A 23,613-nucleotide genomic window follows, 5' to 3' on the forward strand; every position below is an offset into this window, starting at 1 on the left:
GACTTCCACGTCTGTTCTTTGTGGGGATTGAGAATTGTCAGCACATTACTCTCAGAGTAATTACTCTCAGAGTTGGCAGGAGTAAGTCTGAGGCTGTAATTTAAATGCTGAGTGCTAGCCACGTAGGCTGGTACTGAGAGCTGAGTTTGTGCGTGGTTGTTTGCTCCACCCCCGAGGTGTTCTCTGACATTCGTGTCTTTCTAAGCAGTACATGGAATCTGCATGTAGTGTGCAAGTACTTCAGTCAAAAGATTTAAAAGTCTATCCTGTGTGCATACAGAGTTAGGGCAAACTGACTCTTCACTTCGTGTAAATGTATAAGGGACATGGGGCACTTGGGTGGCTCAGGCAGTTAGGCATCCAACTCTTGATTTCAGCTCAGGTCATGATCTCAGGGTTGTGGGATCAAGCCCTGCACGGGCTCCCCACTCAGCAGGGAGTCTGCTTGAGAGTCTCTCTCTCCCCCCCACCTGCTCTTTTCCCCTGTGTGCATTCCCATGCACACTCTCTCTCAAATGAATAAATAAATCTTTTTAAACAAAATGTAGGGATGCCTGAGTGGCACAGTCACTTAAGCATCTGACTCTTGGTTTTGGCTCAGGTCATGATCTCAGGATCTTGGGATCGTGTCCCAGGTCAGGCTCTGCGCTCAGTGCAAAGTTTGCTTGAGAATCTCTCTCGCTCTGCCCCTCCTGTTCATGCTCTGTCTCTCTCTCTAAAATAATAAATACATAAATCTTTAAAGTAAAATGTATAAAGGACTTTATAAGAGTTGGTGTTAACAACAGCCATAGTGTCTGAAAGATATCAGAATTCTTAAGACTTTTACGTAAAATAAGTAATGTCAATTTTAAGCCATCGTAATTAGTTGCAGATGTTTGTGTTAGAAGAAAAGTAGTCAGTGGGCCCTAACGTATCTGCCTCTCATTTGCCATCTTAAGACCTCTTCGTTGTACGTATATATATCCCCTTTCATGGCGTTGTGAGTACCTTCTCTTTTCATTAACCTTCATGAACTGGAATGGCCTCTTATCAGAAGTGGCTAGGTCACCATGGTTCTTCATTAAGGTATCTTAAAACCTCCGTGATTTTTCTTTTCTCTTCCTGGGGTTTGCATGTTAACCACTAACAGAGGTTTTCCATTAGAATTTTTGCTAATATATGTGCTTTGTAATTGACCACCTTGGCACATAGGTCCTCTTATTATTTCTTATAGTGTTTCTGGATTTCCAGGTAGACTGTCATACTGCCTAAATACAATGGTGCTTTTGTCTCCTTTCTGTCTTGAAGGTAGATGGGCCTCTCATCATTATCACAATGATAATGTGTAAGAGGTCAGCTAGTGTGTGCTAGGATTTTTGTACTTTTTGTACCTTACTTTCAGTAAGGGTATTTCATCATTTTCATAATGGTAAATTGTAGCCCTGTGTTTGTCTTTCACAGAACAAAGCTAAAGAACCAAGAATATGAAACTTTAGATCATTTGGAATGTGATCTGAATTTAATGTTTGAAAATGCCAAACGCTATAATGTTCCCAATTCAGCCATCTACAAGCGAGTTCTGAAATTGCAGCAGGTCATGCAGGTATGATCCCCTGGATTTGCTTAGCTGTGGTACGGACAACTGAAATAATCCCACAGACTGGGAGTGTGTGCTTTTAAGATGTGTGATTTCTCCCAGCAGTATCACATCATTTATTTCAACCACAAGTACTGCTGAGTATGTTTTTTTAGAGTTGTCAGGAACATGTAGGGTAGGAATAATAATTTAGACTGGGCTAGCCTTGTGAGTGGAAGAAGCAGGGATTTGTGCGCGGGAAGTAATTTTAGGGCCTCAGGAAGTTTCCCTCCAGTCGCAGATAGTACTCTATCATGTAGATTTTATTTCTTTGGTTGTAGACTTGTGTCTGTTAAGGTAGCAAAACTGGTCCTAGGTAAAGGTAACTAATCATTGTACAGTGTTCAGGAATTTATCAGATCCTTTCTGAGAGCACATCTTAGTGGGCACAGGAAATCATGGGTGACCTAGGGGTTTTGAAGAAAGGCAGAGATATGAAATACAAATTGTGTTTGTCAGTTTTGAGTAGAATCTTTCTGGAAAAAGAATCCCAGAGCAAGGAAGCAACAAAAGAATTTTGGATCCCCTGGAGAATCTTCATTCTGTGTAATTGATCCTGGCCTCGGTGCTGCACATTTCACATATTTCCTTTCGGCACTGCGCGCACATTCCCTAAGTCTGCAGTGGTTGAACTTTCAGCTCTTTGGCAGAAGGTCTTTAAAAATGCATGTGTTGAAAGTAGATCTTCTTTCACCTCTCGCATTAAACCTTCTTCTTAGCCACAGCATCGCTGAAGAAGTCCAAGGCACCAAAAACTGTCTTCAGTTGGCTTCACCTAAAAATGGCAGGACACTTCTACAACTTGTCTCAGCGCTTTGAACAAGCCAGTGCCCTTGTAGTCTAGTACTTGAGCTAGTGTTGCGTCCTCAATCTGCCAGATCCAGTTTTTAACCTACTTTTCTACAGGTCGTGCAGGCTTTTGTCAGACCAGGTTATTGAAAATGTTTACTGACTCTTTAATTCTGTGCATCTTACATGTGGTTGTATTTCTCTAAGAGAATCTGGTATGTCTAGCTGTTTAATATTCATATATTCTGGGAGCATTCAGCAGGAGAGCTTGACTCCCAGGGTCTGCTCTGTTTCAGGCAAAGAAGAAGGAGCTTGCTAGAAGGGACGACATTGAGGATGGAGACAGCATGATTTCTTCAGCCACCTCAGATGCTGGTAGTGCCAAAAGAAAAAGGTACATATTCTTCTTATAGATGGAGACATCTATTTTTCTATTATTTTGTTTTTGATAAGTGCAGAAAAATGTGTCTTTAAGCTGTCAGGTATGAATTTGCTTACAAGCTCTAATTATTTGCTAACAGATCTTCTGTTAGAATTCATTTGTGAATCGTATGATCAGCACTGCTGTTGGTGCAAGTGCCGGAATGGCTGTAGACCGCAAGGACGAAAGTGACAGCTCCTTACAGGGCTCGGCAAAGTATGTTACTCTGTTGGCTGTCTGGGCCATTTTGCTTTAATGTGGCATTTCAGGAGAGCCACTTGAATCTCATTTAGATAATTTCTACGTGGTGAATTGCAAAAAAATTCAGTACTATCACTACAGTGAAGTAAGTCGCTGATACTCTCACGTCTTTGGTTTTCCTTATTAATCTGATCTTTATTTGCCATTTTAAGGATGTAAGATTGTAAACTACCAAGTCATAACTTCTTGTAGTTGATAAAATGCTAAGCTGGTTGTTTGGTTTTTCTCTCTTTCTCATGTTTCTCCGAACTTCCGTCACCCTTCCTTTCTCTCATGGGTTCTGTGGAAGGGCTCTTCACTGTCAGACTCTGAAGCTGGACTCCTATAAAGAATCCTGCAAGAGCGACTATTTTGTCTACGCCTCCCACACAGAGTTTCTCTGGCTCGATCTTTGTCGAACACCATATTCTCCCTCAGCCTTAACTGTCTCACCATCTTTGTAGCAGTAGTCACTCCAGGGAGGACACCACAAACAAGAAATAAGCTAATCACTAATAGTGGGGGCAGATCCAGAGTTGAATGAAGAAATCACTAGTAACATTAAGAGATCCACTGAGAGCAGAGGCTTTTAAAAAGTGGTTTACAAAAGAGAAGCTATCTCATCTTTACCTCTTACAAATAGCATTTGGGGAAACTTTTTTAGCTTTGGGAGTAACTGCTGTGCTATGCTGTGGTAACAGAATTGATTGGTGTACCCTGAGATGTGAGTCTCCTCCATTACTGGCCTATGAATTTCATCCTTCCAAGTTCTTAATTCCTTGTTATACCAGGGACAACGGAGGAAAAATGTGAAACCAGATCAGAAACATCAAGTCAAGGACATCTTTGAGTGTAATTATATAACTACTACAGCATCACCTGTGTTTTCCAGATCAGTCACCCATCAAAGATAAAAACTTCTAAGGCAAAAGAAGGTAATGGAGGCAAAGTGATGGTACAGTTAGTGCCAACACCGAATGGAAAGAGATCTGAAACTAGTTGAGTGTTACAACTGTTCTGAGGAAGCATTAGCCCAGGCCAGATCCTTAATCACCTCTCTGTCTCTGTGGCTTATAGTTGGTGGGACAACCCAAGTAAATCACAGGAAAGTTATTGCTCTAAAACCTCCCACAAAAAGAAAACTGAAGCATTATGTTGTTGAATTCATAAAATCCTCCTTCAGATAAAATGTCTCTGTAAACAGGTTTCCTAGGAAGTGAAAAACACGAGTAAGAGAAGAACAAATTTAAATCATAACTAAAGCAATAAAAGAACATACCTGGTTTTGAAATATAGGCATGAGTAGACAGTAAGGTTGAGAGAAGCAAGTCCTACGCTTTGAACTGTGTCAAAGAAAGAAATGTTAACGAGCCTTTTAGGAGGTAGCTCGTTATGTTACGAGGTTTTGCTAATGAGAAATAAACTTTTCAGGAATTCAGGCAAACACAGCTGCCTAGTCAGCTTGTCCAGTGAAGTCAGGGCCAGGTTTTCTAAGTACCACTTGACTTCTCAATACTGTGTATGATTCTATCTTTGCCCTATTTTTTTTAATATCAAAAAGTGTGAAAAAAATGTATGTTCTCTTCATTCTGGGAGTACAGTCTTCTCCCCCACCCCTTTGCCCAAAAGTCTACCTGCTGTTTTCCTGTTAAAATGTTCCAAGTATTCTTAATATCTTTTATCCTTTGGATTGGATAAGCTTCTTTTTTCTCAACCATATTTGGTTTATACATGACCCTCCGATGTTGCTTGTTTTGTTTCTCTTTACATGTAATATTTGTTTCTGCTTTCCCAGGAACACTCTTGACAGTGAGATGTTGGGTCTCAGGAGGCTCTCCAGGTGTGCAGTCCTTTTTTATGCATAAACATATTTTTAAAAGTATAACTTCTGTGGCGTGGTCTGTACTGATTAGGTGAAAAGTGAAGTCTTAAGCATGTGAAATAAGTTTTTATTTGGGTGCCAGTCTGTTTTATGAGTAAAGAAAGCAGTATAGTTGAGAAGTACAGTTGGTAGAATAAATTTGGGATTAGTTCGCTTCGATATGTTCTGAAGCCTCGATTTGTTGCTAGCTTTGTCAGCAGCCGCAAGCCCTCTCACCAGTCATTGTAGTTGTGCTTGTGCAACAGAAGGTGGAGGCTGAGAATATGACAGTGTCGCCAGTGTCCAGAGGCTGGCAGATGCTGGTGCCCTTTCAGGGATGTCTCTTACACATGGGGGTGGGGGTAGAAGGATCAAAACCAGTGCTGGCAGTCCCAAGTGAAGTCAGCCTGGGTTGGCACCTGTGCATTGGGTTAGGGCATCTCAAGCATGAATACATTCATCAGTCTCTGATCTTGCCCATGTTTTATTTCTTTGAAAGCATCCATTCTTTTGCATGTCACTTTTGATTTTTGAATTATGAGTTGCCTTGTTACAGTCCTGGTCGTCATTGTGTGGTGCTTTTATTTTCACCTTAGCCTTCTGGCGTTCATGGAGTGTCAATTGCTGACAGAACACCAGACTCCACTGTTACAGGCCATAAAGGAAAATGTTTAGGTGTCACCTCTATGTGCCAGGAACTTACTTGCCAGGAAGCAAGGCAGGTTTTAAACAAATGAAATTGTGTGGGAGCAGTGTCTTAGAATAATTGCACAAGGTACACAGTTGCGTAGTTTTATAGAACTACATGCATGACTGCCCAAAGAGCTCTAGGAAGTAGGATTTACCTATCATGCTTTTCTTTGCAATTTAGATGTTCTAAAGTTATCTGCATTTTGCTCCCATAGGCAGTCTACTCTACAAAATTACTGTGTTATCATTATCTTCTTCCTAATATTTTCCTTAAGAAAAATGTTCTTAAATCACAAATTTAAGAAAAAGACCATGGGTTATATTTCTCTTACGTCATTCATAGTGTGTATGGCACTAACTCTGGGTAGTAGTAGAAATAGAAATCTGGGGCATTTGGAGTAGTAGTATAACCCCAAGCTCTAGAACCTAACTGCCCAAGTTCAAATCCTAGTTATTCTAATTAGTTCTGTGATCTGAGCCTTACTTCAGTTTCTTCATCTGAAAAAAGAATTGGTAACTGTACCTACTTAAGGTCATCATGAGGACCTGGGTGGTTGATGTGTTTAAAGCCCTTAGAACTGGGCCTAATGATTATTTTCTGGAAATAGTTCCTATTGATGTTAAGGCTCGGGAGATATCATTTTTTTTTTGTAGTCCATTGTTACTAGCCTGGGAAACTAATTAGAAAAGATTTATTATTTATTAAAAGATTTTTCTTTTTAAAAGGTTTTATTCCTTGTAGACGTGAAGATGTAGTGAATGTAGCAAACCGTGTAAAGGAGAGAACCTTTGGGTTTATTTAGCTTAACAGCAGACACCACTGAAACTCTAGGACCAGGGAGTTAAATGCTGGGAGACCTGGGAGCCTATGAACAGGGTAGAGAGGCCCATGGTAAGTGCTTACTTTTAGGAAAGGGAAGGACATCATAAAAGCAGCCTGGTGATTATCAGCTGATTCAAGTCTTAGTTCTGATTGCTCACTTTGTGACCTTGGGTATTTGCTTGATCCCTGTAATCCTCCAGTTTTCCAACTGCAAAGTTGGGATAGTAAGTGTACCTGGTTCTTAGAGCTTGAGGATTAAATGAGGTCACACATACAGTGCATGTGGAAGAAGTGTTAGCTATAACCATAAATGGGAATTTTGTGTGTATATATGCAAATGTGAATACATATAATAATAAGTGATAGCTTCAGAGGAAATATAATGTTAAGGACGTTTGAGAATATAGTCAGCCACAAAGTATGAGATTAAAGACTAACACTATGGCATAAAAAATTTAAAGGAAAGATCAGATCCAGAAGGGCTGTGGAGGTTCCTCTAAAACTTGGTGATAAACTAAGAGAAGCAAAAAGTGACAGTGATTGCAGTGGTTCAAGCTGGGTTGGGAGTCAGGAGGATGGTGGTAGTGCAGGCCCTGGAAAATCTGATTCAGAACACAGCCTCTTCCAGCTTCTAATCTTTGTGCAAGTTAGAAAAAGCACCCATTTCTCAAGACACTTCCATTTGTTGGAATTGCTGTAGTATAATGATTTTGTTAGCACAGAACCCATCATGGCCTATCTTCTGTAAAATTCTAGAACTACATACTTACTATAACAAAGTCTATTTTTGAATTGGTGTCCCCTTTAAAATGTGGCCCGCATAAGTACACAATGATAAACAGCCCTGGTTTTGAACTCCCTTAAGGTACATTTTACTGCAGTATGTTTAAAGGTGCTGATTAAAAAGAGAAGAATGAGTATGCCAGTTACAAGGTCTGAGATTAATGCACTTTTCCCAAAATGGGCAGGAGTAAACAAACAACTTACAGTTAGTGGTCTGAGAGAGGAGGACAGGTAAGATACATAGAGGGGTTCTAAGAGGAATCCGAAAAACAAAGTGACATTGAAAACAGTAAACATAAAGTATAAATTAGGGAAATATGGTTTCTGTCTTTTTGTAATTTTTTTCTCATTTCAGAAAGTATTTGGAGTTGCTTTCAAAAGTCACAGATATAATAAAGTTCAGCATCCATATTGGAAAAAGATAAAGCAAATACACTAATCACCCAAGCTAATATAGTTATTATAGAAGAGTATGAAATTTAACTCAGTTTTTTCTGGTAGATTAAAACTAATGGGCCAGTAGTTCTCAGCGTCAAAAGCAATACAAGGATCAGGAAAGATGTCAACAAAATAACAAAACTGGGTTTGTTCAGAGAAGGTTGTAAGTGACCCAGACAACAAAAGTTTTGCTTGCCTTTGAGGATGGAAACCAGTTACATGTGACTGGTAAAGAGTGAATGATACGGGGAGAGGATACTATTGGTAATGAAAATCCTAAAACAGTACATTTCAGTTATTAGAGTAGCCTCTTAAATAAATTCAGTCTCTTAAATAAATTCAGATTTCACATTTTTTAAAAAAGATTTTATTTATTTATTCACGAGAGACAGAGAGAGAGAGGGGCAGAAGCAAAGGGAGAAGCAGGCTCCCCAAGGAGCAAGGAGCCCAATGTGGGATTCGATCCCAGGACCCCGGGATCATGACCTGAGCCGAAGGCAGACACAACCATCTGAGCTACCCAGGCATCTGGATTTCATTTTTTTTTTTTAATTATATTTATTTGAGAGAGAGAGAGAGCACAAGTAGGGGGAGGGCCAGAGGGAGAAGCAGACTCTCCGTTGAGTAGGGAGCCCAATGGAGTAGGGAGTAGGGAGCCCAGGTGCCCTGAGATTTCACATTCTGGGTATGTCCCATTCAAAGCTGCTTGGTCTCAGAGCTATCCCACTCTCCTTTTACTTTATTGGTATTCTCCCTAAAATTCAGTAAAAAAGCTTTCCCTCCTCCTTAAAAAACTCATAAAAATCTGCCTTAGAAGGGCGCCTGGGTGGCTCTGTTGAGTATCTGCTTTCAGCTCAGGTCATGATCCCAGGGTCTTCAGATTGAGCCCCGCGTCAGGCTCCCTCTCGATGGGAAGTCTGCTGCTCTTTCTCCCATTCCCTCTGCTTGTGTTCCCTCTCTCACGTTGCCTCTCTCTGTCAAATAAATAAAATCTTAAAAAAAAAAAAATCTGCCCTAGACCCACTCTCAGATTTATATTTGTAGAGTATTTGTAGCTTCATCTAGAAAAGTCCAGTGATGATTGCGGGTGATTTACTGGAACTAGGAAAGGAAGAGAGCTTACCTGGACCAAGAAAGAAACCTTTAATTGTTCTGCATGATATTCCTGGATTGAGGAGCAATTTCATTTTGAGTTGATTATTGGAGAGAGTTTTTTTTTTTTTTTTTTTTTTTTTTTTTTGGAGAGAGTTTTTTAAGCTCACAGGTTCAGAATGGGATTTCTGAGTCTTCATTTTGAAGTTTGACCAAAACAAGTGAGATCTAAAGAAACCATAACCATCTTTAGTATTTTTTTTTAAAGATTTTATGTATTTATTTGGCAAGAGAGAGAGAGCACAAGGAGAGCAGCAGGCAGAGGGAGAGGGAGAAGCAGGTTCCCCACTGAGCAGGGAGCCTCGTGTGGGGCTCAATCTCGGGATCCTGGGATCATGACCTGAGCCGAAGGCAGACACTTAACCGGCTGAGCCACCCAGGCGCCCCTTTAGTAGTTTTTGATTTCTGTGATATCAAATTCAGATTCTGAAATTTTTCTTTAGAGGCTCCCTGAAGGTTAATGTCATCTGTATTCTAATCTCTGCCCACATGTGGAGCTCTGTCCCAAGTTCCCCTTCCATTATCCCTTTACTGAGTCCTGGACTGAGAGGGCTCTTGCTCTCATACCATTGCTCCCAGATGCCTCTTTGGGGAAATAGTTCACACTGAATGAAACTTCTCCTAACATATCTAACAGTTACTTACCTGACATTGAGACACAAAAATACTAAGAGGAGAAAATGGCAGAAATGATCCCAGAGCCACTTCCTGTGAAGGCACAGGAAACAGAGGTCTTTATTTTCTTTTTTTTTTTTAAGATTTTATTTATCTATTTGACAGACAAGGGATCACAAGTAGGCAGAGAGGCAGGCAGAGAGAGAGGGAGAGGAGGAAGCAGGTTCCCCACTGAGCAGAGAGCCCAATGTGGGGTTCAATCCCAGGACCCCGAGATCATGGCCCAAGCTGAAGGCAGAGGCTTAATCCACTGCACCATCCAGGTGCCCCCAGAGGTCCTTTTCCCCTCCTAACTGACCACTTTCAGGCTATCTTAGCTCCATGATGTTTGGAAGATAGGCATTTGACACATTTTAAAAGCTTGACTTAAAGATATTTCTTTTCTCATCTGTTAATTATTCTTTATTGGGGTTTTGTTTCTTTTTTTAAAAAGCTTATTTTGAACTTTGGAGAGAAAATATCTGGCCTTTGTCCTCTTTATGATCCAGCAGTAGAGTGAGTCACTAGATTAGGAGACCCATTTCGTAGGAGACCCATTTAGCCACATTGTTTGCTTCCGAAATGAACTTCCTTCTATTTATAAGATAGGAAACAGATAAAAAATATTTATCTCTACTACATTATATCACCTTATAAATGTTTATTGAATAGACATTAAGTCATAAATCATTTCTTTTTATTACCTACCTGAGTATTCATCTGGAGACTACAGGCTTGAGTCTGGCTAGAATTTATCATTATTCTGAAAATATACCGATTGTGCCAGAAATCATGGAAAGGTCATCTCTTCTAATGATTCACTGGAAAACTCAACCTTGGGCAGTCACTTACCCTCTCTGAGCCAACTTCTTCAACAAATAGGAGACAGCCTATCTGTTCTCTTGGGCTCCTCTTTACCTCGGGTTCTAATCTGTGGTCCCTTGACTTTGTTCCACACCACGCACATCTGTCGCTTAGCATCACAGCTCACTAGGAGAATCTGGAGAACAAGACAGGGACTCACATTCAAGGATGAAAATTATTCAGGAGCTCAGGTGAACCACAGAGTGTTCATTCCTTCAGCTAGGTTGGGATGTTTGGCGTCGTGCCCATGGAGCTGGAGGAAGCAGGGACTGACCTAGACCACGTAAATGCAGCAGAGACTTGTACCCGCTGAGACTAGAAACTCTAGCCTTGCAGATAGCTTCCCTTTGTTTTCTGGTCACCATGGTATGCAGGCGTCAGAATGGGTTGTCTTAAGAAATGGCACGTTCTCTTTGTGTGTGTTTGGTTTTAGTTTTCTGAAGTGAGGACTGTTAGTAACAGCAGGGAATCAGTAATTTTATTCCATTTTTGCTGTGTTCTTAAAAACAACAACAACAACAAAAAACATATTTCAACTGAAAACAGAATTTCATTTTCATTGGGTGTTAGAGAACATTTTTTTTTAGCATTGCATTTCATAAATATTCTAAGCAGGTTTGTCTGGTGTTCATTGGCTGCTCCTGCCAGAGTCACTATGTTTTAACTATTTGGAAATTCTCCTATATTTGCTTATAGCTGTCAGCATGTTTACTGTGTTTGTTGCATATGTAATCAATAAATTGTAATCATTACGAAGCACCTTCCCACAAGATTAATTTTTCATTTCATGTTTATCCCTACATGAAGAAAACTGAACCTCTTCTCATTTCTCCCCTTTTCTACCTCCCCCCTCAACAGTAAAAAGAACATAAGAAAGCAGCGAATGAAAATCTTATTCAATGTTGTTCTTGAAGCTCGTGAGCCAGGTTCAGGCAGAAGACTTTGTGATCTGTTTATGGTTAAACCATCCAAAAAGGACTATCCTGACTATTATAAAATCATATTGGAGCCAATGGACTTGAAAATAATTGAACATAACATCCGCAATGACAAGTATGCGGGGGAAGAGGGAATGATAGAAGACATGAAGCTGATGTTCCGGAATGCCAGGCACTACAATGAGGAGGGCTCCCAGGTAAGGGTATGGGGGAATCCTGGGATGGGCACGTTTTCTTTTCGGTGTTGGTAGTGTAATGCATTTTGAGAGACCGGATCTAGAGGCCTCACTTAGGTTGCTTTTCTCAGTGGTTAGCTTAATGCTTTGTCTTTTCTTAATTGTTAAAATGGCAGTTCATTGCAAAGGTTAGAATTCTAGTTCATACTCTCTGTAAGCTGACATCCTAAATTTGAATCCTGCTCTTCCAGTCCCCGTGTGAGTTTCTTTTCTTCTTCCAAGCCTCATTCTCCCCGTCTGTGCCCTTGTGATACTGATAGTACTTGCATCAGGGCCATTGTAGGATTTAAAAAAGAGAGCATACGCAAAGCACATAGCAAGCACCCAAGTGAAAGCCAGCGACAGTAAAGTCTTTGCTCATTGTTACTACCAGTAATAGCCACACTTCTCTAGGGATAGTCCACAAAATGGTATGATTATATAAGAATCAGGACGTCCTCAGAAAGGCACCTCTAAGTAAATGATTTTCAGTTCTTTATCGGTGTAGCTATAATACATTCTCCCTTCTTTGATATTTTTCTGTTTCATATTCTATATCTATGTTTTTTATTGAAGTATAATTGACATGTAACTAAGAGTTTCAAGTGTACAACATAATGATTTGATATTTACACATATTGCACTGTCATCACAATAAGTCTAGTTAACATCTGTCACCTTGCATAGTTATAAAATTTTTTTCTTATGATGACAACTTTTAAGATCTACTCTCTTAGAAACTTTCAAATATGCGTAATAATAACTATATTATTATAGTTATATAATATATAACTATATATATAATATAATATATATTATAATAACTATAATAACTATAGTTACCAGGCTATACACTATATCCTTGTAACTTATTTTATAATTAGAAGTTTGTGCTTTTTGACCCCCTTCATCCATTTCACACAGGATGTACGTGAGATGATACAGATTTGTCTTTCTCTGTCTGACTTATTTCAGCTGGCATAATGCCCTCATGATCCATCCGTTTTGTCACAAATGGCAAGATTTCATTCTTTTTTTATGGCTAAATAATACTCTTCTGTGTGTGTGTGTGTATCCATTCATCTATGAATGGACACTTAGGTTGCTTCCATGTCTTGTTTATGGTAATAATGCTGCAGTGAATGTGGATGAGGGTGCATGTATCTTTTAGAGTTTCCTTTATCTACTTTAAAATCTCCCAGAAATAAAGTAACTTTAAAATCATGTGTTTCCTTTCCTCTTGCTATTACAAAATAAAGTAGGCACTGAGGGTACTTGTGATCAAATTTTCTGTCATAGGGGGATGCAGCTGTAGGGGCCATTAGGTGAGTAACTTTGTTTTTGGCTACATATTACCACCCTTTTTCAGTCTTCAGAGAGAGCCTAACCAGGGATTGTTGCTTTTCACAGATCAGAGGCCAGATTGTAAATTCAGACTGATATTAAATCCCATTTAACAGTATTTGAAGTATTGCTGTCCAACTGTCATATACTTTTTCATGTTTATTTCCCATTGAGCTAAGTCTGCTACCTTGAGCGTCCAGTGCAAGAGAGAGTTGTGAAGAAAGCAACACATGTAATTATGTTTTAGAACTTATGTAAAAACTTGCAGTGATTCTGCTGCAGTCGTTCTAAACTTTAGCATTCATGCCTGCACATTAGAATCACCTAGAAAGCTTAAACAACAAACCATTTGAGGCTAAGGCCCACCCTGCAGAGATGCGATCTGATGGCTCTCTAGTGGTCTCAAGCTTTATGTCTAGTTCCCAACTAGGCTAACCTGTGTTTTGAAAACTTCTTTATAGATGAGTGTTCTACTTCAATAGGACATTTTTTAGAAAATAATTTTAAATATATTTATGGAATACAGGTGTACAACGATGCACACATCCTGGAGAAGTTACTCAAGGATAAAAGGAAAGAGCTGGGCCCGCTGCCCGATGACGACGATGTGGCGTCTCCCAAACTCAAGCTGAGTAAGGCAGCCTCACGCTCGTTACTTAGTTCAGTCCGTCAAGGGTAGATTACTGACTCACTGAAATCATGTCTCATTAAGTGGTGAATGTGAACTCACTCTGGCAGGGAGTTTCCTTTCCTCCTCTGAAATGCTCTCTGTATTTTAAGTAGTTCAATTGTGGAACATATGTGGGGACTAGATTATAAAGTCAGAGGTTTTGTTTACTCTCTAAATGCTGTGGCCATTTTGTAAATATTCAGTAGTAAGACTAGGTCTTTTTTCCTGTCTCTTATGCCTGCAAGAGTGTAGTGGCAGATTTGGTTTTTTGTATGCTTGTTTGCTGAGTACTGGAATTAAAAGCGAATCCCAGGTGTGCCTGGGTGGCTCAGTGGGTTAAAGCCTCTGCCTTCAGCTCAGGTCATGATCTCAGGGTTTTGGGATCAAGCCCCGCATCGGGCTCTCTGCTCGGCAGGGAGCCTGCTTCCCCTTCTCTCTCTGCCAGCCTCTCTGCCTACTTGTGATCTCTGTCAAATAAATAAATAAAATCTTAAAAAAAAAAAAAATGAATCCCAGCAGCAAATCTTAGACAGAATTTGAGAAGTTAGAGATGCTCAGCCACTGTACTGTAAGTTAACTCCCTTGTCTTTTGAGTGTGGTCTGTGGATGGTGATGTTATTAGAACTATGAGGAGAGAAAAGACAACAAAAGCAGTTAATAGCATTGAGCTAAACAAGAGGTTTCTGCCTTATTTAAAATATGTAAATAAAATAAATACCGAGCAAGTTATAATGGTGTTGTTATATATTCTTTGGAACTACATTTGCTGAAGGGGAGAAAACAAACAGACCTGCTTTTTTTTTTTTATATGAATTGACTCTTAACTGAATATTGGAATAGTTTTTGGTACGGTTTATTGCTAAATGATGATTCCTTTTTCTTTTTTTTTTTTTTTAAAGATTTTATTTATTTATTTGACAGACAGATCCCAAGTAGGCAGAGAGGCAGGCAGAGAGAGAAGGGAGGAAGCAGGCTCCCTGCTGAGCAGAGAGCCCGATGTGGGGCTCGATCCCAGGACGCTGGGATCATGACCTGAGCCGAAGGCAGCGGCCTTAACCCACTGAGCCACCCAGGCGCCCTGATTCCTTTTTCTTAAGGCGTTTATCCTTTCTTGGAATTGTGAAAGCATGCAGGTTTGCAGAAATGTAAACCTTTTATTCTACTTTTAGGGACACAGTGCCTTTTAAAAATAGAATTAATTCTAGGGGGCGCCTGACTGCCTCAGTCTGTGGAGCATGCAACTCTTGAGCTTGGGATTGTGAGTTCAAGCCCCTCATGGGATATAGATACTACTTTAAAAAAATTAAGGGGCGCCTGGGTGGTTCAGTTGGTTGAGCATCTGAATTGGTTGCAGCTCAGGTCATGATCTTAAGGTCCTAGGATCAAACTTCATTGGGCTCTGTGCTCAGCGGAGGGTGTGGGGGGGTATCTTCTTGAGATTCTAAAATTCAGAAAAAGGAAATTTTAAGGTGTAATGTTGATCTCCTTTTCATTTCTCTACTTTGTGTTATGAAAAGTTTCAAATGTATATGAAGAATGGTACAACAAAGCCCTGTATGTACCAGTTACTCAGAATCTCTCAAGATTGTGCCATACTTCCTATATCCACTTTTTTCTCTCCTTTTTTGTTCTGAATTATTTTAAAGAAAATTCAATGTCATTTCATTTCTACATAGTTCAGTGTGCATTTCTATATTTGCAGACATTTTCTTAAATAACCATGGAATCATTATTACACCTAGTAAAATTAGCAGTTTCTTGGTTTCATCTAATACCTGACACATTTTCAAATTTTACTGCTTATCTCACGAATGTACTTTTACAGTTGGTTTCTTCACATCAGGACCTAATTAAGTTCTGTATATTACATTTGATTGTCACGCCCTCTGTTCATAGTGTAGAGCAGGCCCCTCCCTTTTAAATTCTCATGCCTCTGACTCTTCAGAAACCAGATCACCTTCTTGTACAGTTTCAAATTTTGGATTAATCAGTTCACTTTCTTACGATATGAACTAACTTTTCCCTGTATTCTTCTCATTTCTTAAAAAATGGAAGTTTACCCGAGAGGCTTGATTAGATTCATTATCAGCCCAGCAAGGATGCTTGCTTCATAACACAATAGGTTTTCTACACTTACATTGCATCACATCTCAGAGCAATGTCCGCTTGAGGTAGAAGCTAAATAAGGTCCATATAACCGCAGTTGATGGACACTACTTTTAATCTGTAAATCCCCCTCTCAACTTTCTTTTTTTTTTTTTCCTTTGCAATTTATTTGTTGAAGAAATTGGAGCTGTACTGCAGCTTCCCACGGTCTGGGCTTTGCTAATTGCATTCCTTTGCTGTGGTTTATGTGTTCTAGTCTCCTTGGTATTTCCTCTAAATTGGTAGTTGTAGCAAGAGGCTTGATTTAAATTAGATTTGATCCTCATCCCCTCCTTTTGGCACAAAAACCAACTTCAGAGGTGGCGAATGGTCTTCCACTGGGTAGCCCGGTAACAGCTGTTTGTTCTCCCACATGTTAACAGCTATTGATGCTGACTCCGTTAATTCATTAAAGAGGTATAAAATAACAATAGTCTGATTTTGTCATACCTTGCTCATTTAGCAACGGGAGTACTTCTGTATAGAGAAACTTGGCCTCATCCAGTATTTGGTTACCCAGTAGTACAATTTTTGCTTGTTTGTCTTACTTTGTTTTGGGTTTTTTGAAAGGATAAAAGATGGATTCCTACCCCCCTTTGTTTATCAGTTTCCGAAGCAATGCGTTGGTTTACCAGTATCTGCCAACATTTACCCAGTTTGTCATTCATTTTTGTATATCATTAAGAACTACTAAATTTAAACATGTTGCTGAGTTTTAACTCATTGCAGTTGTTGTCCTTATTGATGCTCCTCTTGTCCCAGGCTGGCCACTGTGTTCTACTGACATGACCACATTGACAGATTCTTTACTGCCTTGTGTTTCAAGATGCATGAGGCTTATCCTGTGCCAACTGTGAGTCAGCCATTTGCTAAGGAGCTACTGGTGTTAGTATTTGAAATCTGTATTTCAGAAGTATGGCCAATGTAGTCAAACTTACATGGGGTTGTACCGCTACTGTCATTGTTGCCAGGATTTTCAGTGGACAGAACTAGGAAATTCTGTGTGTGTTTGTATTACATTTAAAATAAAATACGTTGTGAGTTCGTACTGATGCTCTTAACTGAGATTATAGCTACAAGATTTTTATTCAGTGTTCTGCTTTAATATCTGGGTCTCCTTTTCTCCTGCGATGAAAATCTCAGTTCTTGGGGCACTTGGGTGCCTCAGTCCAATAAGCGTCTGCCTTCGGCTCAGGTCCTCATCTCAGGGTCCTGGGATTGAGCCCCTTGTTGGGCTCCCTGCTCAGCGGGGAGTCTCCTTCTCCCTCTTCCCTTTCCCCCTCCGTCCACTCGTGCTTGTTCTCTAATCAATATATAAAATATTTTTTAAAAGAATCCCAGTTCTCAAGGATGCTGCAGGTGATAGAATTAGAATGTCACTAGCTAGTCATTTGCTTTATTCTACATTTCACAGCTATCTTAACATGATAGTGCTTATTACTCTCACTAAAAATATGATTACTGAAAACAGTTTAAATTTGTTTCCAGTTTTTTTTGTCCTAAGATAGACTTCACTAGAGACGTGCTAATTAAACTCTTTTACAAAACCCTTGGAGCACTCCCTTATGATTATGCTTTACCAACTGTATACAAATTTGGGTTCATTTATTGTATTTTATTCATTTAACATTAAATCTCTTCTTTTAGGTAGGAAGAGTGGAATTTCTCCTAAAAAATCAAAATACATGACTCCAATGCAGCAGAAACTAAATGAAGTCTATGAAGCTGTAAAGAACTATACTGATAAGAGGGGTCGCCGCCTCAGTGCCATATTTCTGAGGCTTCCCTCTAGATCTGAGCTGCCTGACTACTATCTGACCATTAAAAAGCCCATGGACATGGAAAAAATTCGAAGTCACATGATGGCCAACAAATACCAAGATATAGACTCCATGGTTGAGGACTTCGTCATGATGTTTAACAATGCCTGTACCTACAATGAGCCTGAGTCTTTGATCTACAAAGATGCCCTTGTCCTGCACAAGGTCCTGCTTGAAACTCGGAGAGACCTGGAGGGAGATGAGGACTCTCATGTCCCAAATGTGACCTTGCTGATTCAAGAACTTATTCACAATCTTTTTGTGTCAGTCATGAGTCATCAGGATGATGAAGGAAGATGCTACAGTGATTCCTTAGCAGAAATTCCTGCGGTGGATCCCAACTTCCCAAACAAACCTCCTCTTACTTTTGACATAATTAGAAAGAATGTTGAAAATAATCGCTACCGGCGGCTCGATTTATTTCAAGAGCATATGTTTGAAGTCTTGGAAAGGGCACGAAGGATGAATCGGTAGGTTTTCCATGCTATTTCGTTTTGAGAAGTTGTGATTCAATGCAAAACAAAAGAAAATTCTGCTTTGATATACTGTTTCAGCTTAGGTACATGGTTATTGTTGGTGGGGTGCTGTTTTGAGTTCTTACTTGGCCACAACATCTAGAGCGCAAGCATATGCTTTGGGGGAGAGCAGGCACACTGCCACATCATCTGGATCCGGGCCCGTGGGAAGGAATACGGGACAAATTTGAAGATCTTTTGGAAAGCATAAACTCTTAAAATACAGCCTTTTACAGAACATTTTTTTTTAAAGGATAAAATGCTTATAATTAGAAATAGTAGTGTGATTTTTTTTTTAAGTTTGAGTTCAATCCAAGCATGCTTTGAATAAATTAAAATAGCTCTTATGTTGTTGATCTGAGGTTAGCCAATCTAAATTTGATCACCATTTCTAGTTCCTAAAAAGGCTTCTTTTTTTTTTATATCTCAGATTTCTCACTTTTAAATGCCTTTTGCAGATATTGAATGTACTAAAAGAAGCCATCAAATTTAAATTTCCATCAAACTGGATTCCCTTTTAATTTTGATGTGTGTTATGGCTTTGCCATGCAAGAATGGTATTACTGGCTATTTAAACAATTTCAGCTCAGCAGTTACAGTGTGTCTTCTGTGTGCTTTGAGAGTTTCTTGGGGGAATATAAAAAGCTAAAAATACAGACCCTACCTACCTGGAGCTTATAGTCTACCATGTAGAAAGGAGACTTTTAAGCAGTGGGTGTAGAGTAATTCCAGCCGGGGAATCTGGTGAATCCTTCATTTCCTCTGGATCTTGAAAGAAAAATTAGTAACGTTTGCTGTTCCTGTTAAGCACCTGCTGTTTGTAAAGCACATGCAAAACGCTTTATCTAGATCATCTCTAACCCTTATAATAGCCGTTCTGGGTGATAATCTTCCCACTTCGCATTTGAAGAAGTGCACAGACAGAAGTAAGTTACCTCAAGTCACACAACTAGTAAGTGGGGTGTCTCCTCTTGTTCCCTACTCCTTGGTCACCAAGACACCAGTCAGTGGAACCCAGCCGTAGATGATCAGGCTGTGCTCTGTGCTCTAAGTCCAACAATTGGGTTAGGACCTGTGCTTAGAGAAACATAATTCCAAGCATGAAACAACATATAACAACTTGATATGTAGTAAAGATGGTGGAGTAGGAGCTCTGTGCTAGAGTTCTGAAAAGACCTGAAGCATGAGGGGAAAGGAGAATGGGTGGGATATAGATAACACGAGTGGCTTGACTGAAGGCACAGGGTTAGAGAATGAATATGGTCTGTTCAAGAGATAGGAGAGTTGGGGTCATATTGGAGAGGCACTTGAGCGACACATTTAGGAAATGGTCCTTAATGTTCAGCAGTGGAGATAGAAATGAATGAAAAGAAAGGTGGGGAGACATCTTGCAGTCAAAATTTGCATTCTTTATTTTCACTTATTCAACAAATGTTAATTGAGTGGCTACCAGTTCTAACCATGTTCTAGATACTTGGGGTACGTGAGTGGGCAAGACGCAAATTCTCTTTCATGGAGCTTAGACTTCCTTTTTGTTCTCAGTTTTCTTAAATAGTCCTTAAGTCTAAAGTCACTCCTCTCCTCCACTTCTGCCCCCGCCCCCGTTACATCTTGGGGTTAGGTCTGTGGTTCTTCCAAAACTGCATTTGTCTCTTAGAACATTAGCAACTTTGTTTATCTTTAATAGATGATGTGTCTGTTTTAAGAAATGAGCAGATTTGTATCTCTAGGAAATGAGCTCTTTTCATTCTCCCATTGTTGACATGGTTTGCTTTGGAAGGTAAGCCTTGAAGGTAGAGTCTTGGGTGCATTTATTTACATGAGGCAGTGATGAGTTTCACCCTTGTCCCCAGAGCCTTTCAGAACTGAGGGAAGCTGTTCTTTATCTTTGTGAATGAGGGTCTTATTATGACTGCTTACGGTACTTAAGCATAGCCCCGTGCTGCTCAGGCAGAGATGCATCATTTCAGTGAGCGATAAACCGTTTCTAACTCTTTCACCAGTAATGAAGATGGATATCTCAAAAATACTAAGTTCATGAATTTAATGAAGCCCGTGGGCACTAGATTTCTATGTTGATCTCCAGCAGTGTTCATGCTTCTTCACACTCACCCCTCTCCACCACTGGCACTCAATATCACTTAGGACCTTACACCCTGAAATAGAAGGAGTCTGAAAGTTCCCTCAGGGGACAGCGGTCTGTCCATCAGCAGTATTCAGTAACAGCACTGCACCGACATATGCCAGTCAGCCACTGGCTTCCCTCATCTGCTGGCAGCATTCGTGAATTCAGTTCTCTGACTACCTTACAGAAAGGGGGACCCTTGGGAAGACAAGGACAAGGAAGGCACTAAGAGCTTCCTGTACTCTTAATGATTTCATTTTGCTGGATATCTGCCTTTTAAAGATTACCCACCAGCTAAGGGGAATAAGAGTTATTTTCTTTTTCCATCTTTAGTTTTTGTTCTTTTGCATGCAGGCAACACTGATCCTCTTAGATTAATGAATTCTTCATATTACTTTGTTGAAACAAAATAGGAAAGATAAGTCAGATGTTTAATGGCCGTGTACAGAACTTCAATTACTGAACAGCCTGACCTGATGGAGTTACAAATCTGCCCTTTCAGTGTAACAGGGTTGCCAAAAGTGCATTTTCATTTTTAATTTTATACTTAAAATTGTAAGCTCTTATAAAATGAATTTTAACATCAAGTGAACAGTCTTAAGACATTTCTGTTCAGAAAACAGGCATCAAAATAATATCATAGGAGTTTCTTCCCTTGATCAGTTTTATTTTTATTGCTTTCCTACAAGTATTAGCATTTCTGTAACCTAAAAAGATTTTTAAAACCTTTCCAGAAACATTAATTTAGGTTGTTATTGGCAGTGTTTTTAGATTGTTTGCCAGTTCACCTTTGCTGATGGGGAGAAGCATTCCGGAGGCTTCACTAACGTTTGATGCTCTAGTGGTGGGTATCAGCAGGCAGCTGACTGGGCTTGCTACGCCTACCCATGTCTCCCAACCAGAATGTGTTCATAACTGCTGCTAAGACTTTGTGGTTACTTTGTGAATCATTTTTCAGACCCTGGTATTCCTAGTTAATGGAATTATGTTTAAGCCATCCTCAAACCACCATGGATTAGAGATAGTAAAAAATTTCTTCTAGTCTAAATTCTGAAGCTGATTTTACCGAGTCCTCTCCTCTCATTCTGTAAATGAGGAAAGCGTCTTTAAAAAGCTTTCAGTGTGGCAGATCATTTTTTCCCCATCTTTCACTATGTTGCCTCGGCTGGTTCCCCAACATTATGTAGTCATTTCTGGGAAACTGACATGAACACTGTCTATGAGGTTTGTAACCGTTACAGGATGGATGCCCTCATGACTTTGCAGTTTAGGGTCAAATATTTGCTGGGGCCTATCAGCCTAGGCAAGCATGATAGAGATTTAAAGAGAAGAAAGTAGACGTTGCCTAAATCTTTTGTCAATACTTTATATAATGTGTGGGTCCCTCAATTAAGAGAAAGTAAAAATTAATCCAAGGAATAGATATAAGTAAGTGTCGGAAGGGGTGTGGAACTCAGAGTAGTCCTTGATCGTGGTAGCCCCCTTCTGTGGCAAGAATCAACAGATGCGTACACCTTGTTTTTCCCCAGAAAACTGTGTGAGGCCTTTTCTTTTACGTGAGCTGTACAAGGAATGAGCCTTAAGGAAGAGAAAACTGGTGGGTATGAGGCTTGCTGAGGTAAAACGGCACTTCACGTTGTTCTAAAACTTTCAAGGAGATACCCTCTGTATAGAAGTACCATTATATCCATTAGCGTGTTACAGAAGCATTGGGTAGGGTCCTCCACGTAGCCAAGGGGTGGGAAGGAAGCAGCTTGTGTGTCAACGGGTACTCTTGATGCCCTTGTAGGACAGACTCCGAAATCTATGAGGATGCGGTAGAGCTGCAGCAGTTTTTTATTAAAATCCGTGACGAACTCTGCAAAAACGGAGAGATCCTGCTTTCACCAGCACTCAGCTATACCACAAAGCATTTGCATAATGATGTGGAGAAAGAGAAGAAGGAAAAATTGCCAAAAGAACTAGAGGAGGATAAACTAAAACGAGAAGAAGAAAAAAGAGGTTGGTTTCTTTTCATTTTATTAAATATGAAGAAATATTATACTCTGTTCTAGTTCTGGCTCTCCAAGCCAGCTATGGGGATGAATCCTGTCTATGTGAATGTTGACTCTTTCAGAATGGACATGTTGAAATAGAAATGCTTTTGTCATCCTCGGTTTGGTCATCAGACTATTAACAATTGAAGTGCTGTGTGACACAGCTGTGGGCCCTAGTATTTCAGGAACGGTCAGTTAGCTCACAGGAGTGGAGCTCACCAGGTCAAAATACTATTGGCAAAAGAAGCCTGGGAGCCTGCCTGGAGCTGGGGAGCATTCTCAGCAGTGAGTGCGTCAAGATTCTGCCCTGTCATGTAGCAGGATGGCTTTCCTCCTGCAGACTTGGGCCAGAGGAGATGATATTTTGGTTGAACCACAATACTAGGAGGAAATTTTTTATTTTCATTGTATCAGCCCCAAAATGTTACTTTGAGTTACTTGCTAAAATTTAAAAGTATTTTGACAGTGGGAGCTTTTATTAGAAATTTGATCATTTCTGGACTCGCTAGAGTCACTGTCATGGCCAGCCTGCTGGCCCTGCAGCCAGTGGTGCTGCTGGTGGCACCGGCGTGGGGCTGGGGCAGCCAGGACCACCAGGACTGGGACACCGCCGCGCCACTACCCCACAGGTTGCAGAGCACTAGGCTCACTTCGTTGACGTACATCTGTGACTGGGGCGTACTGGCTGCACTCTTCACGGAGGAGGCGGTGCACGGCTAGGCCTTAGTCGATGTCTTCTCGCTCAGCATTGGGCCCCCAGGCATGGGCAGCAGCGAGCCCTACTTCTGCCTGAGCCCACTGCAGCAGTTGGTGGGCAACCGTCAGGAGAATCCACATGCTGCAATGACTATGTCTTTGGCATAGACTAACTTCTGCAGGAAGCATGTATTTGATCCCCAAAGTCCCCTCTCTGCTCACATAATACTGTCAGGAACTGTTACTAATGTGAATGAGATGGAAATGGACTTCGCCAGGCATTCACTGTTCATGCAGTACCCTGAGATGAAAACCTGGCCTTCCAGCCATTATTGGTTATTTGCTAAAGTAAGTTTAACCAGCGTCTGGATTCTGGACCACTTTGGTGGACCAAAAGTAGTGACACCTGAAAATACTAGAATGTCACATTTTAGTGAAATAGAATGCAGCAGATTTAACAACACCAATGAGCTTGCTTAGGATGGTTTATACAGACTTTAAGGGCTTAATGTTTGTCTGTGGAACACTTCCTACATTAACCAGTTTTCTTTCACATGCTGGTTTATTTGCTTGCTTGCTTACTTGTTTACAAAGTAGAGTTGGACTGTTACTGGATTTCTTGGAAGATGTGGTTGTTAGTTTTTTTTCATATTTTGAAGCCATTTTCATAGAGGTATATCTTTCATTATAAGTATTTTTCCTTATAGTTTTCTGGTGGTGCTCCTTTGAAGAGGAGCCAGTGCCAGATTCAAATTGCCCCTTGTCATTTGAAGGTA

General features: G+C 40.2%; 1 protein-coding gene and 1 pseudogene across 2 annotated transcripts in view; both read left to right on the plus strand.

The window, feature by feature from the left end:
- PBRM1 (polybromo 1) overlaps nt 1-23,613 on the plus strand; it is a 130,662-nt gene that overhangs the window by 48,243 nt on the left and 58,806 nt on the right. The window contains exons 13-19 of the mRNA XM_080823009.1: nt 1,444-1,585; nt 2,704-2,801; nt 4,864-4,908; nt 11,192-11,468; nt 13,357-13,462; nt 17,293-17,935; nt 21,895-22,106. Of these exons, the coding sequence (XP_080679135.1) occupies nt 1,444-1,585; nt 2,704-2,801; nt 4,864-4,908; nt 11,192-11,468; nt 13,357-13,462; nt 17,293-17,935; nt 21,895-22,106 (1,523 nt within the window). The remainder of the gene's footprint in view (nt 1-1,443; nt 1,586-2,703; nt 2,802-4,863; nt 4,909-11,191; nt 11,469-13,356; nt 13,463-17,292; nt 17,936-21,894; nt 22,107-23,613) is intronic.
- LOC308351392 (protein CREG1-like) lies at nt 22,661-23,317 on the plus strand (annotated as a pseudogene). The gene has a single exon. The product of its transcript is annotated as a protein CREG1-like (transcript).

Source organism: Martes martes (genome assembly GCF_963455335.1).
Source record: "Martes martes genome assembly, chromosome: 1".
Taxonomy (NCBI): Eukaryota; Metazoa; Chordata; class Mammalia; order Carnivora; family Mustelidae; genus Martes; species Martes martes.